General features: G+C 38.5%; 1 protein-coding gene across 3 annotated transcripts in view; it reads right to left on the bottom strand.

Moving 5' to 3' along the window:
* The window catches only part of LOC140225863 (ATP-binding cassette sub-family D member 3-like), a 131,962-nt gene that overhangs the window by 63,714 nt on the left and 52,528 nt on the right, over positions 1–15,720 (bottom strand). For all 3 annotated transcript variants that reach the window (XR_011900747.1, XM_072305838.1, XM_072305839.1), the window contains exons 6-9: positions 11,705–11,775; positions 8,503–8,683; positions 4,735–4,947; positions 3,659–3,728 (exon numbers count right to left, since the gene is read on the bottom strand). Coding sequence is in view for 2 of the 3 variants with exons in the window: in XM_072305838.1 (XP_072161939.1) it covers positions 3,659–3,728; positions 4,735–4,947; positions 8,503–8,683; positions 11,705–11,775 (535 nt within the window). In the remaining variant the exon portion in view is untranslated. The remainder of the gene's footprint in view (positions 1–3,658; positions 3,729–4,734; positions 4,948–8,502; positions 8,684–11,704; positions 11,776–15,720) is intronic.

Genomic DNA, 15,720 nt, shown 5'->3' with positions numbered 1-15,720 from the left:
AAAAAATTGCTAAAAATTTGCATTAAATTTAACTTTTTTTCAATTTTTCTGGTATCAGCAGATAGATCTTTTTGAGATCTTTCATTTAAAAAAAAGTTCAACTCAATCCGATTTGTCGCTCAAAAGTTATAGGCAGTTGAAGGTTTTGTCTTTGACCCCCCGCCCCCCCTCTCTGGGGGGGCCTAAGTCGAAATGACCGCCATATTTGAACGTCTTGCATGCTACTGTATCACTCCCGAAAAGATGGATCATATTTGATAGGAGGCCAAATCTAATGGGGGATGGAACAACCTCTTTGAACTTAGATTTATAAAAAAAATCAATTTATGGTCATTTTGAACTTTAACCGGCGGCCATTTTGGAAATTTTGGTTTTTTTTTGAAAATCTAACGTCAAATTCGTTTTTCTCGTGTCAAAATACCCCTACATACCGATTTTCGCGCAAATCCATCAACAAATAACCGGTGTGAATTTTCGGCCATTTTGAACTTTAACCGGCCGCCATTTTGAAACGGTTTGATATATTGACTTCGGGTTTGCGCGAAAAGTTTTCTTTTCTTATGCTCTTTCGAACGAGCTATCACAAAGGGGGTCTTCTCATTTTTTTTTTTTTTTTTTTTTTTTTTTTGAGAGCTTGCGCACTCCAGGTACAGTTCATTGGCCTTAGTCGTGTAGACAAACAGCCACCGCTAAATGACGTCTTCCCATTTGAAAATTTAAAGTTGGGGGCCGTTGCCCCCCCCCCCCAAGGAGGAACCCCCTAAAAATTTTAGGGGGGCCAAAAAGTAGCTCCCTTTGACCTAGAAATATCCCCCAAGTTTCAAATCTTTACCTCAATTAGGTAAAAAGTTAGAGGGGGTGGAAGGGACTTTGGGATCACCCTGTATAAAGACTTATCCCATTTATAGTAGTGCAGCTGAGTTGCTTTAATTTCAACTGATCACGCTGAAATCACCTGCCTGGCAAGTGATAAAAATGTACCTTATTCATACAGTTGATGCTCTCTAATTCAAAGCCATTTGATTCAGAATGCTTGATAATTTAGAAAAGGTGGTCTCTAGAGGAAAGTTTCAATACTTTCTTTAAAAAAGCATGGATTTTTCATGTCACCCCCCCCCCCCCCCAAGACCCTGGTTTCCCTTGTCAAATGATAAAGTCTGTCTATTTATCCAAAAATAAAACGAACTTATTCGTTTTGCATCTGTCAGGTACAGAGACCCCTCCTTTTTTTAGAGAAGAACGTTTAATTTTTTATTAATTTTTCTTATTGGCCAGGTCAGGTATCGTAACTTAACAGTTACGCAATAATCTCCAACTAGGGCTTGTATGACTGCGATGAGGCAATTACAAGTCAGAGAATGTGACTATTACATCATAGTTTTGCTAACGTAAACGTTACATAATCACTCCTATAGATGTTTCAGCGATCCTTTTTGGAAGTCAAGGGGTACTCAACCTATCACTATTTTCCCAGCACATGTCTGAAATTTGGATGCTCTTCCAAACCTCACCTCTTATGGTACGCCTAAAAATGTTTTACCCTATCTTTCCAAGTCTGCCTGAGTTTGACTGCAAACTACTGTCTTCTTAGCACGGTCTGTTCTCTTCTTTAGCACGCTTGAGTTTGGATGTCATTTCCTTCTTACTGCTTTAGGACGGATGGTATAAACTAGCATACAAGATGCCTGACCAGTTAGGGTTTTTTCTTCAACTAATCTTAGCTACCCTCTCACAGATGATAATTTCACAAGGCGCGATGCAAGTCCAGATTTCTGAGAAAGCCTTCAATCACTAACAAGGGGAACTTCCCAAGTTGCCACCTCCGATTGGGCTGAAAAAATTTGTACGAACTCTTTGGATGAATCCATTTGACCTGTGCTTTCTTATTTTTTCCAATGCGCCCTGGAAACACCCCAAAAAAGTTCCGAAGTCTTGTTTTGAGCGCTCAAGTCTATATACGCAGATTAGCAGCATTCTTCCCATATCAGGTGGTGGCTCTGCGGTAGAGCGCTTGCCTTGTAAGCGGGTGGCCCAGGTTCGATCTCCGGGCGAGGCGACTACTTTTTACGATCGAATTTTATATTCTCACACATTTTCTGCAACAGCACTTCACATCGAATCGCATTTACAAATTGATCAATGATCAAAAACTTCTTCGATTAGAAGTACAGATTCTTGTTTTTTTCTGTTGTGCGCGCGATTATGTCGCCAATCACTGTTCTTTCACATTAGTCGCCAACCCCTCCCCCTCCCCCTTACACCAACATATTTTACCTCATCAGCCGTATGCGTCATGATTTTTCGAAAACGACGACGAGCAAAATCATTACCCATACGGGATAGATGTTTCAGTAAAAATATGTGTGTGTGAGGGGGAGGGGGCGGGTCGGCAGCTAATGTGAAAGAGCAGTGATTGGCGAGTTAATGGCGCGCATAACAGAAAAAAAAAACAAGAAAAAAAAAAACAAACAGTTGTACTTCTAATTGAAGAAGTTATTGATCATTGATTAATTTGTGTTTGGTAATGGTTGTAATTTAATTGATGTTTTAAGTTCCCATGTTAAATGTGATTCGATGTGAAGTGCTGTTGCTGAAAATGTGTGAGAATATAAAATTCGATCGTGAAAAGTGGTTGCCTCGATCGAACCCGGGACCGCCCGCTTACAAGGCAAGGGCTCTAGCAAAGAGTCACCGCCTGATATGGAAAGAGTGTTCCTGAATTGCGTATATAGACTTGAGCCCTCAAAACAAGACTTTTCCGAATTTTCTTGGGTTGTTTCCAAAGCGCACTGGAAAAAACAAAAAAACACAGGTCCAATAGATTCATCCAAGGAGTTCGTACGAATTTTTTCAGCTCGATCGGAGGCGGCAACTTGGGGAGTTCCTTTTGTAAGTTTATTACGGTTTTTTTGTGTCTGAAAGGGACAATAACATTATCGTACCTTGGTGTCAAGTTAGGCTTACTTTCAGCTGTTAAATCCAAAATGGACCTTGATTCTTTTTCCATCACCGACCAGTATCCCAAAAAATCGAATTTTCCCAAAAAAAAAAAAAAAAAAAAAAAAAAACACACATTTCTGGTATCAAGAGAAAGCAATAAGGTTGCTTCAGGGCTCAACAGCAAAAAGAAGGTGGGAGTAGCTCCACCTGCTCAAAATATGTAAATTTTCTGCTCCTATAGATGCAAAACAAACAGATCATTGGTGCATGGTGGTAACTCGGCAGTTTGTCATCTGACCGGAAAAACCTCATTATAAGGCACAGCTGGGAAAACAGTTTTGGAATGCTATACATGTTATTTTATGTATTTTTGGCTGCTGAGTATAAGAATGATCTTGGTCTATTTTCAGTCATGCACTTATTACCTAGCAAAGTACATATTTTGGTGTGGAAAATGCAGATCTTTAATTAAAGTGGTAAGAATAGGGAAGAAACTCAGGCCATTTTTGGATTCAACGTTTAACATTGGAACATTACACCGTAATCACCTACCAAATACCCAGTATTCTAGAATTCATTTATTAATTTATTTTAAAACCTATATAATTAAATATCTGGAAAATCATACACTTTCTGAAATAAAATGATTTCTCCTTGTTACTAGAACAGGTGCTTGTAAAAAAATAGACTGAATGATTAATCTAAATACAATACCTACATTTCCCAATAATATTGTCAACAAAACCGATCACAACTCGAAATTCTAAGAACTTGCGTAAATGCTGGGTCTGTAAAATAAAAAGCACAATTAAATCAACCCTTATAATATAATCATATAAGAGTTTCGCATAATGCTAACGGTGCCTAACCTATCGGTAATCTAATGATGGGCATGTCCCCTGCCCATTCCACTGCATCACCCTTCCCTGTCAACGCTGCGCTTACTTAATCCGCTACTCTTTTCTTACTTCACCCCCAATTTTCCTTTCTCTTTCTCTCAATTCTACCTTACCCATTCACTTCCTATCCTTCATTTCACTTCTTCAGTGATTCCAGTGATCTTGCAGTGATTCGAAAATATTTTTATAAGATTGTTTTCTTTCTCACAGTAAATTATCAGCATTATTGACTCCCTCAATAATCTTGAACATATTATTCTTCATGAAGCACTCTTTACAAAAATGTTTTCTTTTTTAATGAAAAGTATCATTATTATGGACTTCCTCGAGAATTCTGAGCATACATTATTGATTTCTTAAAATTTAATCTCCTTCCATTGTTTGGAAAATCTTTTTGGCCATCGAAAGGATTTATTCCCTGCTTATTCTTTTTAAATTCACTCACATGGGGCAAAGCAGACCTTACAGGTTGCTAAGTACACTTGGGAGGTTGGGTCGCGTAACCCCCTAGTATCTAAATTAAAGAATGATAAAAGATACTACGTTAGTGACCAGCGATTGACGTCAAGGCTGTAAGGTTAAAGCACCAACTTTTGAAGTCTGAATTTATAGAGATGGCAAAGCTTTCCGATTTTTTTATAAATCAAACGAACCCAGCGAGTCGATTGTTAAATTGTTATCAAATGAACTTGATCGATAAACCCTTTCTTGGCAATGTTATTTATCAATCCAAATCATTCGATAACGATTCAACAATCCAAGTGCTACTATGGGAGGGAGAAAAAGGAGGAGACAGTAATTAAAATAGTATGGTAACATTTCACACACACTAAAACCTGTGATTCTAACTTCATTTTTCTTTACAAACTAACTTTCTTCAAAATACAGTGCTTACAAGTTTTGAGAAGGCAGCAAGAACGGTCAGCTTCTCTCGATTGTTCCCTTGATAGAAAGCAACTTCTTCAGAATTAGCAATTAGCCTGGAATTGATGTATCGAAATTCTCCCTCTAATTTCTGCTCAATAACAGTCATTCGACCAGCTGGTCGCCTGAGATATGTTAAAAATGAGCCAGAAACTACAAGGTATCCAAGCATTAAAAAAGGTGTCTGAAAACAGAAAAAAAAATTTAATTTCACATTAGGGGAATACGAGTCAGTCTTTTTAAAGCTTCGAATGTAAACCAATTTTAAGGTATATGTGATACTTGGTAGCAAGTTTTTCTTTGAAATGTAGGTACAACATAGTAGAGTGTTCCAAAAAAAAGTCGACCCCCGAAAACTTATGTTTTATCGTTTAAAAAGTGTTCAATTTGGTTGGAAAACACTTTATTATTTAACTTCATTATATAACTTAATCATAGTATACAGGGTGATCCAAAAGTCCCTTCCACCCCCTGTAACTTTTTACCTAATTGAGGTAAAGATTTGAATCTTGGGGGATGCTCCTAGGTCATAGGGAGCTACTTTTTGGCCCCCCTAAAATATTCAGGGGGCTCCCCTTGGGGGGGGGGGGCAACGGACCCCAACTTTTAATTTTCAAATGGGAAGACCCCCTTTGTGATAGATCGTTCGACAGAAAATTGCCACCTCGGTTTTTTGTGATGGATTTGCCTAAAACTCGGAACTTGAGGGTACTATGGGATAAGATTGACACATTAGAACTTAGATTTCTTAAAAAAAAGATTTTCGATCATTTTGAACTTTAACCGGCGGCCATTTTGGAATTTTCGGTTTTTTTGAAAATCAAATTTCAAATACGTTTTTCTCGTGTCAAAATACCTCTAGATACCGATTTTCACGCAAATCCATCGACAAATAACCGGTGTGAATTTTCGGCCATTTTGAACTTCAACCGGCCGCCATTTTTAAACGGTTTGAGATATTGACTTCGGGTTTGCGCGAAAAGTTTTCTTTTTTTATGCTCTTTCGAACGAGCTATCACAAAGGGGGTCTTCCCATTTGGAAATTAAAAGTTGGGGTCCGTTGCCCCCCAACGGGAGCCCCCCTGAAAATTTTAGGGGGCCCAAGAAGTAGGTCCCTATGACCTAGGAGCATCCCCCAAGTTTCAAATCTTTACCTCAAGGTAAAAAGTTAGAGGGGGTGGAAGGAACTTTTGGATCACCCTGTATATTACCTATATATTTTGTAAATAGATAGGGTCGGTTCTTCAACCCACCCACTAAAATATTGTATATAGTCTAAGTTAACATAATTAGGATTGATAATTCTCTGTAGTCACCAAAGACATAAAGACGGAGTGCTCGTATCTAAAAGCACGGGGAAAAAGTGAAGCCTGGTTTGGCGCTGGGTGCTTGTGTGAGTGTGTAATTGAGCGCGGGAATCCATGGCAGTAAACGGAAATTTGATTTGAACTTGTCCTCTTGATTTTTTCACATTTATTTTTCGAAACGTATTTTAAATGCCTAAAACGAATATAAACAGAAAGTTGGGACTGCGTCCTAATATAATAAACCTACTTTTGCTCGGTAACAGGCAGTAATCTCAGATAAAGTTAGTTTTTCTTCTGCTCATGGTGGTTCTGCCGGTTAAAACAGGCCGTTACAGTCGTAGATGACCGTTACTCCCAAATGAAATTAATCGATCGACGACCGACCAAAACTAACCTAAAGTTATAAAAATATGAGTGTGTAAGTGAATTTGGGCAAACATCAACCTTAAATACTTTGTTTCCGCAATTTTATTAAGTGCCCGTCCTACATTTGAATTTCAAACGTGTCCCGATTTCGCCGCCAATCCTCTAGCCAATAGTAGAGGTGATTGAAAAGAAGCTTCATTTTTTTGCTTTTAGCGCTCCGTCTTTATGTCTTTGGTAGTCACCTATTTTAATTCGTAAGAAGAAGAAAAAAAACTTCTGGCCACGTTTTAGATTTTTAGGTGAAGTTTAAGTGCTGCCGCATCGAACATTTGTGAAATTTTCAGTCCCGAAAATTGAGATTTTTTACGATTTGGCAATTTTTTTTTATGGATTTTTTTTTAAGTCACGCTTGAGCCCTAAAAATTTGAGATAGTAGGCTCCTAACATGCTCCTTTTGATATAAATTAAACATTTTGGCGTGAAAGATCCGGAAGTATTTTTAAAAATTCGGAAACTTGGCCAAAAACGCTACTCCGGCGCAAATTACACAGAAATCGGCGATTTGACTAATTTTTTAAAGTTTGAAGAAATAATGCGGGCGCCGTAAAAATTTGAGGGAGTTGACTCCTAATACCATTGTTTTAGTAAAAAATAATAGTTTTGGTCTGAGCGACACGGAAGTATTTAAAAAAAAAAAATTCGAAATCGCCCGAAAACTTCATATCCGGCTCAAATATCCTTTGAATCACTGCTTTCCATGCTCTTCAAAGGACGTGGAAAACAATTCGCTGATAATACTGAGATAAAAAGTTTAAATAAAAAAATGAATATAAACCGAAAAATTAAGCAAAAAGTGTTAGGAGATTGGACTGGTCTAATTTTTACAATATAAGAATCATTTTCACCTACACAACTGATTTATTATGATCAGAATTATACGACACAATATTTAAAGAATATCAACATTGGTATGAAACTAATTATCACTGTAAGTGCATTTCGATGCAAAGAAGCAATTAAATGTGAAAAGAAATGAAAAAGTTCTGACAAGTTTATGAAAGTTATGACATTATACCTCCTATATTGTGATAGATCTGCGGAGGAATAGATCAAATATTACTGAGTCAGATATTTTCTAGGGGATGATTCAATGGTTTTTATTTTTATTCATTTATTTTTTTTTGAAGGAATTTATTTAAATATAACGTAACTACTACAAGTATTTCCTTGTATCTATCTACATGATTTAAAACTAAAACTAAACGAGCCAACATTCTATGACTGTTTCAAAGCATCAATTGTATTTTTTAAACAATTAATCAAACATTTTACTTTGAGACTAGGTGGTGGGTGGAATAACTACCTATGACAACATGTATAAAATCAACATTTTTTACGTGGGTTATGAAATATTATTCAAAAACGCACAACAGGTCACTCTCAGGGTATAACCAATTACAAAAAATGCTCTTGCAGTTTTTCTACGGCGCAAAATCAGCGACACATGGAATAATCAAAACTTCAAATGCGATTTTCTTACACCTATGTATGTTTTCCGCTGTTGGTGGTGATTCCAGCTATGACCTCTATTATGTATCTAACAAAATATAAGAACTTGCGAAACCGCTTAAATGTGTCCCTACATTCCAAGAAACGATACGTGGATAGGTATGAGTTCTGTTGCTCTTACTTGACTTTACTATCTACCTGCTAAGAAAATTCCATCCCCAACAACTGGAAACAACTTTAAGTGAATTCACAGATCTGTGGTCAGTCAATCTAGTTTAAGACAATGAACACCATCACAACGGTCTATTCAACCTCCAGCAATTCTTATAACTTCCAGCAAATCAAATTACATAGGTAATTAAATGAAGGAATTCAGAGTCTATCAAAACTATTGCCGAGCGGACTAATACTTACGGTTGGACGCGTCTGTGATTTGGTAAGATATCCTTAAAAAAACACAGCTGTCATTCAATTTGTAAAAGTTGGAATGTAGAAAGCTTGTTCTAGCTACTACTTATGAATTAAAAAATAAAAACTATGGCATGCTTGATCTGTACCTGAAAGCCCAAGTGTGTTGTTAGCCTGTAAACGTAAATAATGATGTCCAAAAATGGCTTGCAAACATTGGAGTAAAGGTCTGCAAACATTTCGCAGAACTTATCAACATCCGTTGTTAATAACTGATCTGCATTTGCAATCCGATTATCTAGGTTGGACATTTTATAATAGGTGAAACCCCTGGAAAAGATAAAAAGATATAATATACCAAAAATTATGAGTTGCTGTTATATTTGCTAAGACATAAAAGTATTTAACCGAAATATTTATGTTGGAGGATCCTGTACACTCCATATACAGGTTTAGCCTAGTCACTTACCAGCACAGTGACTTTTTTCGTAATTGACATAGATATTTGAAACTTCAGAGACCTTCCTAGGTCTAAAAAAGCAACTTTTTGGTCCTCCCATTTCGGGGGGGCGGCCCCCTCTACAGAGGTCGGGGGTAACTTTACTTTTCAAATGGCAACCCCCCCCCCACTTTATGACACCCCCTTCAAAAGATAATACCCAAAGAAAAATTTTAAAATCGCGGGTCAAAATGGCGGCCGGTCAAAGTTCAAATTAACGGAAATTTGGCATTTCCGTTTTTGTCGACGGATTGGGATGAAACTCAGTCTTCGGCGGTTTTTCGGGACGAGAAAAACGATTCTGGCATTTGCTTTCCAGGAATTTCAGTCCTTTTTAAAATGGCGATCTAGAGCGGCAAGTGGATAATTAGGCCGCTTACCTGTGGATTTGCATGAAACTTAGTATCCTGGGGTATTTCGGAACAAGTGAGAGGAATCTTTCATTGAATTTTTAAAATTCTGAAAAACTCCAACATAGCGGCGGAGAAATGGCGGGAGCTTGGTATTACGGACGTTTACTGATGGATTCGCATGAAACTCGGCCGCCGTTTTGAAGTTGGTGTTACAAAAATTTAATGCAAAAGAGTAATTTTTTCGGAACACGAAGAACCGGAGTAGAGTACCTTCATAGGCAGAGTACGGACAATTCAAAAATTTAGAGGTTGGGTTTGATCAGGTAATGTAGCTCTTGGGGTACAAAAGGGCAGCCAAACGATGGATTCAAATTATCCTGAGGTAGGTACTAGTTTTCACAATTCTTACTACCCATCGTAGGCACGCTGATTAAAAATTAAAAAAGCACCTATAAGACATTGCTTTCGCATGAATTTTCTGTTTCAAAGTCTTAATCTTTAAAGACGTTTGTTTACAATGCGCTGTGGGCCATATTGATCAATCTTTCAAATACATAGGTTGGCAGCGGCACTTTTCTAGTGACTTTCGTTTCGTTCATCGCCCTATTGGGCCCTAAGAGCTCCATAAATCGAGTTGTCCATACTCTCCCTATAACCAGAGTAGGTGCTCTAAACCAGGGCACCCACTTTTATGGGAATCTGTCGGTAAACGTCCCTAATACCAAGTTCCCGTCATTTTTCTACCGCCACATTGTAGGTTTTTAGGAATTTACATTACAGAGCACAACCCTGACTTCCTGCAACCATTAAATCCTCAATACAACAAATGCACGTTTTTGCACCTCTTTTTTTTCACACCATAAGAATGAGAGAAGCTTGCCGGCCCAGCTCCTCCTTATTTACTTGGGTTGATGCAAAGCGCGCGGTCCCCCCTCTCCCCGTCATCGTAAGAGTAGCTTAAAATGAGCATTTAATGGAGGTTGCTTGCGTGATACAGCAAGATTGACTAATCACACTTAAGGTAATGAGACCTGTGAGTAGAGTATCCAATAGAGAACACCTTTTTCTTCATACCATATGTATGAGCAAAGCTCGCTGTCCAGCCCGCCCCTCCTTCTTTTTTTTTACTGAACTCTGATCGAAGAATATTTTTCAAGATAGTTCAACTTGGGGATCGCGAACGAATGATCGCTTCTCAAGAGAAATTCGTATGTTGTATATACTCTTCTTCAAAAACATCTGATTAATACTAATCAACTGCTACGGTTCGAGCTTTTTTTCAAGAATCTACGGCGCGACAACAACATTAAGCCTCAGTAGCAGGGATTTGAGCTTGCTCCCACCTAGTAGAAGTTCACTGGTGAAGCATACATAAAAACGAGAGAATTACCAATGCTTAATTAAGAAGGCCCACCGAGTGCCGACCGACCGGCCACTCAGTGGGCCTCTAAAGTAGCGCTACAGAAAGAAAGTGAATTTTTAGAAGCATCTGTAGTTCTCGAACTCAACGACCTTCAAGAGTCCCTAAAAATGAATTTTGTACAGTTTGAACGTTTACTCTGATTTATTTACACCCAAATCCGGCTTTGGAACCATATTTTGGCGCGCGAAAATCGGTCGGCGCGCGTTGAGTTGAAACTTCAATCGTCCATAACTCTCGAACCCTTTGGTTCTGCAACTTAATGGACCACTCGTGGGATGCGGAAAAAGACAAACAATTTAAAGAACTGGTTTTGGTTCAAAAAAAAAAAAAAAAAAAATTGAGTACTTTATAAGTTCTTTGTTTAAAAGAAATTTTCTCGACCCAAAAACTGAAAAAAAAAACACATACAGGGTTATTCAAAAGTCACGCACCACTGGCCAAAACTGTAATCCTAATTAAGATATCGATTTGCGGTTAGTGACGTTTTTCCTCATATTGAGAGGGAAATTTGTTGAGGTACTTTCCAGTTTTTGATCCCCTCAGGGCAAGGGGAGCGCAGTGCAACTAAAAAATTTCAAACCGCCACCCCCCTCATGGCCAGTGGTAGGTGACTTTTGAATAACCCTGTAGGTTATCTTGAAATGTGATTTCGGGATTTTGACCTTTAAAATCCTAAAGTGTGCAATTTCAGACAATTTTTCGTCCAAAACCCGACCTCCATATCTTTCTTATTTCGAGAGATATCGAGGTTCATAGATTCTGACTCCTCCCCCCCCCCCCCCCCTAGCGCTGTCCCAACATTGTTTAGGGGTCTGAAAATTTGGGAAAAGAAGCGCTCAAGTATAAGTACTCAATAGACAAAGTTTGAAGAAATCCCAGGAGGGGGGGGGGGGCGAAAAAAGCCGTTTTTACAGCAAGCTCTTTCAAATACAAAATTTAAAGCTACAGAATTAATTTTGAGACATAAATATATTGTGAAAAAGCAAGTATAATAGACAATATTGGATATTTGCAAAGATAGAAAAGTTAATAATTTAAAAAAAAGAAAATTTAAGATTGAAAGATTTAAAACTTACTTTAAATAATCAGTATATAGATGATGAGTCAGGCGCGTTCTTAATCGAAGCTTGAGTTCTCCAATACTCCACTAACACAAAGAAGAAAGAAGATAAATTAAAAAAATGAATGAATACATGTGTGATGATTTACAATTGGTTATTACTTATGTTAGTTTTAATGGATTGACGTGAAGTTAGGAGATGACTGGCTTTTGTAACACTCTCTTTCTCAAGGGCCTCATCAAATTTACTTATAAAGAACTCAGCAATATGGACCAGATAGAAGGAAATTAATGCAATAAACTATGATTTGACACAGGCACATAAAGTATTTTCAGTTTTGATAGTGACTGAACATTCTCTGTGGATGAAGTTGGGAAAACTTAGAGTTTCTTATTGACATCATTTATTAAAATTAAGGCTGGGCCATTGTAGTTCTTCAGATTTGAATCAAATCAACTCAAAACAAAAGAAAAAAAAAATTGTTTTATTAGATTTGTGGCTGTTGAGCCTTCTGAATCGGTGTATGTATAAACATCAGATGTCGATTGAGATACAATGATTTTAAAAAAAAACCGGCGCTCCGCTTCGCTTCGAGCCGGTTTTTGGGGGGCTTCGCCCCCCCCCCCCAAGCCCGCCAGGACGCGCGCTTCGCGCGCGTCTTTTCAGGGTCGTCTGCACATCTGGTTTTTCTTATTTTTAAGTGTCCCGCGCATCCACCGCGGAAAGGAAGTGTATTTCCCGAAGTAGGATTTTTGTAGTAATAAAATTGTACGTCTGTAAGTCATTGTGTAATCGATAGTTTTTTTCCAGATATTTCCTTTCCTTGGGCCGCTGTGCCACGAACAGTTCTTCCAAAAACTTTCTTCACCTGACCCACTAAATGACACGCAGTTTGTCCAAAATCTTCCTTCCCCTGAACCACTGAGCGACGAAAAGCTTGTTCAGAAACTTCTTCCCCTGACCCACTGTGCGACGAAAATTTTGTCCAAAAACTTCCTCCCCCTGACCCACTGTGCGACGAAAATTTTGTCAAAAAACTTCCTCCCCTGACCCACTGTGCGACGAAAATTTTGTCCAAAAACTTCTTCCCCCTGACCCACTGTGCGACGATCAGCTTTCGGAAATACTTTCTCCCCCGACCCACTGTGCGGCCCTGCTCCGGCCGGCTCCCCTCATGCCGCGCACCCCCCGCCTAAGACTTTCAGAGTTCGCCATTTTTAAACGGCTCAGCCGATTTAGCTCAAATTCAATACCAAACCAGTCCTAGGGGAGAACTACCACCCATAAAAGTTTCAGCTCAAAATATTCATTTTCGCTCGAGTTATCGAGTGGACAAGATTTAACCTCCCCCACTTTCGAGCCCCTCAAAATCTATTGCCTCAAATTTCAATTTTTTTTTTTTGCAGAATAGTAGTTCTAATGAGTCTCTACTAAATGCAAAAAAATTGGTCAAAATATCTTTCAACGTAAGAAAGATATAACTACTCAAAAATCGAAAAATCTTAAAAAGGCGGAAATTGTTGAGGTTTAATGAAATTGATGAAATATAACGCAAGATTTTGCAAACCTGTACGATGCATGTATTATATTACTCATGACTTGGTCAACTGAGCCAGAGACTTAGCGATAAGATGAAGCTCTCTCTCTAGTTCTAATTTTCTCTTGTAGGCAGTCCCCTTCTGCACTTGTACGCACGATGTCATAGACTAAGCCTTATTTCCATCGATATATACTCTGTACTATCTAACGAGGTGTTATTTTTTAATTATCCCTAATACCTTAACAGGTTATGGGCCCAGAGTGAACGTGACCATCATGTGAAAAACAATCGTGCGGAAAAATCTCGAGAACGACGAAAATTTTAGTCAAAAATTACGGGCGACATAGTGCCAACGGGCGACAAAGTGCCAACGGGCAACAAAGAGCCAGCTTCGGGCAACAACGTGCCAACTAATTCGACGAAAAATTTAACGTTCGTTTTTGTGATAAAAATTTCGGGCAACAAAGTTTTCGGCCAACGAAATTTTTCGGTCAACACAGTGACAACTAAATTGAAATTTTTCGGTCAACACAGTGACAACTAAATTGAAATTTTTTCGGTCAACACAGTGACAACTAAATTGAACTTTTCGGTCAACACAGTGACAACTAAATTGAACTTTTCGGTCAACACAGTGACAACTAAATCAAAGTTTACGTGAAACTAAATTTCCTGAAGAAATACTGTATTTTCTGGGCAAAATCGGTGCCAATCAATTTATCGGTGCGCATCAATACGCAAAACAAAAATGTCTGAATCGCACGAATATCAGTTATTAGACATGCGGGCCGTGGATAAACTCAAAGGAAAATCAAACTATGAACTTTGGAAGTTTCAAGTGCAAATCCTTCTGGAAGAAAAAGGCGCGCTGAAAATCGCAACTGGAGAGGACCCTAAACCTGCAGCAACTGACAGACCAGATGACACGAAGTCACAGGAAGCCTGGACAAAGAAGGACGTCATCGGTAAAAGAATCATCTTTACAACACTCGAGAAGACCATCATGCCATCCATCATGTCGTGCAACTCCTCAGCTGAAATGTGGGTTCGTTTGTAAAATTTGTATGGTAGGAACCAAGAGGAACAAAAGCAAGAGTTAATCAGAGAATTTTTCAGCATTAAATTTGAAAGAGGCACGCCTATGACTCAACATGTGAGTAAAATTCAAAATATCTTTGCTCAACTTAAAGCTGTTGATCAAACAGTTAGTGATGAGATGCTCATGTCAAAAATTTTAACTACACTCCCGGAAAGTATGGAAAGCTTTGTAACATCATGGGATGTATTGTCCATTAATGAGAAAACGGTCGAGAGATTAGTCTCCGAACTTCTTTTGGCAGAGGAAAGATTAAAAACATCGAAAGAGTCTGGCGTGGCTTTTTCAACTAGTTCATCCTTAAGCTGTTATCGGTGCCATCAAGTCGGGCATTTAAAACGCAATTGTACAACAGTGTTAAAATGTGAAAATTGTGGTAAAGGTCACCTGACCCAATACTGCAGAAACAAGAAAGGTGAAAACAGTACAAATACTTGTAGTATTTGTAATAAGGGAAACCATTCAACTGACAAATGTTGGCATAATAAGGCCAATCAAAAAGGTAATGCAAAGAAAAATATGCAAAATTCCACGGGCGAAAAAGGGGTAGCATTTTCTCTTAATAAAATAAAGACCGATGGTGTGGAGTCTGATGAGTGGATTGTTGATAGCGGAGCCACGAGCCATCTCACGAATAATTTAACTGACTTGAGTGACGTAAAGAATGCCAACATCGAAATCGGTGTTGCGAAAAAGGGTAATAGTCTAAACATAACAAAAATTGGCCAAGTGTGCGCCGATGAGTGCTCGCTAACAAAAGTTCTATTCTCAGACGAAGCAGCAGGGAATCTTTTGTCAGTGAAGGCAATAACTGAAAAAGGTGGAACAGTTCTTTTTACAGAAAATGAAGTGTTAATCTCCAAAGATAACGTTGAAGTTCTTAGAGGAGAAAAAGGAGATAACGGGTTATATACAATAAAATTGCATCCTAAAATCATCGATAAAGCTCTTTCAGCAAATGTTGTAAATGATGCATGGATGTGGCATAAGCGATTGGGGCATATAGGTGCTCAAAATATGTGTAAACTTTTAAAATTGAGCGAAGGAATGAATTTACAGAAACAGCAGGTAATTGAAACTATTAAAAATTGTGAAGTCTGTATTCTCGCGAAGCAGACCAGATTACCATTTGAAAATGATAGGCATAAGGCTAGCCGACCTCTTGAAATAATTCACAGTGATGTGTGCTATGTAAGCCCACCAACCTGGGACAATAAACAGTACTTTGTAACTTTTGAGGATGATTTTTCAGATTTTGTCCAAATTTACTTGCTAGCAAGCAAGTTTGGCTGATCGCGTCATTCCCGGGTGCTCGGGTTCACCTGACCCTCAAACCTACAATGAGGCATTAGCTTCTCCAGAACAGCATAAGTGGCAAGCTGCCATTGATGCTGA

This window comes from Bemisia tabaci, unplaced genomic scaffold (genome assembly GCF_918797505.1).
Source record: "Bemisia tabaci unplaced genomic scaffold, PGI_BMITA_v3".
NCBI lineage: Eukaryota > Metazoa > Arthropoda > Insecta > Hemiptera > Aleyrodidae > Bemisia > Bemisia tabaci.
The sequence above is the reverse complement of the archived record's forward strand: the minus strand, read 5'-3'. Positions and strand labels throughout refer to the sequence as shown.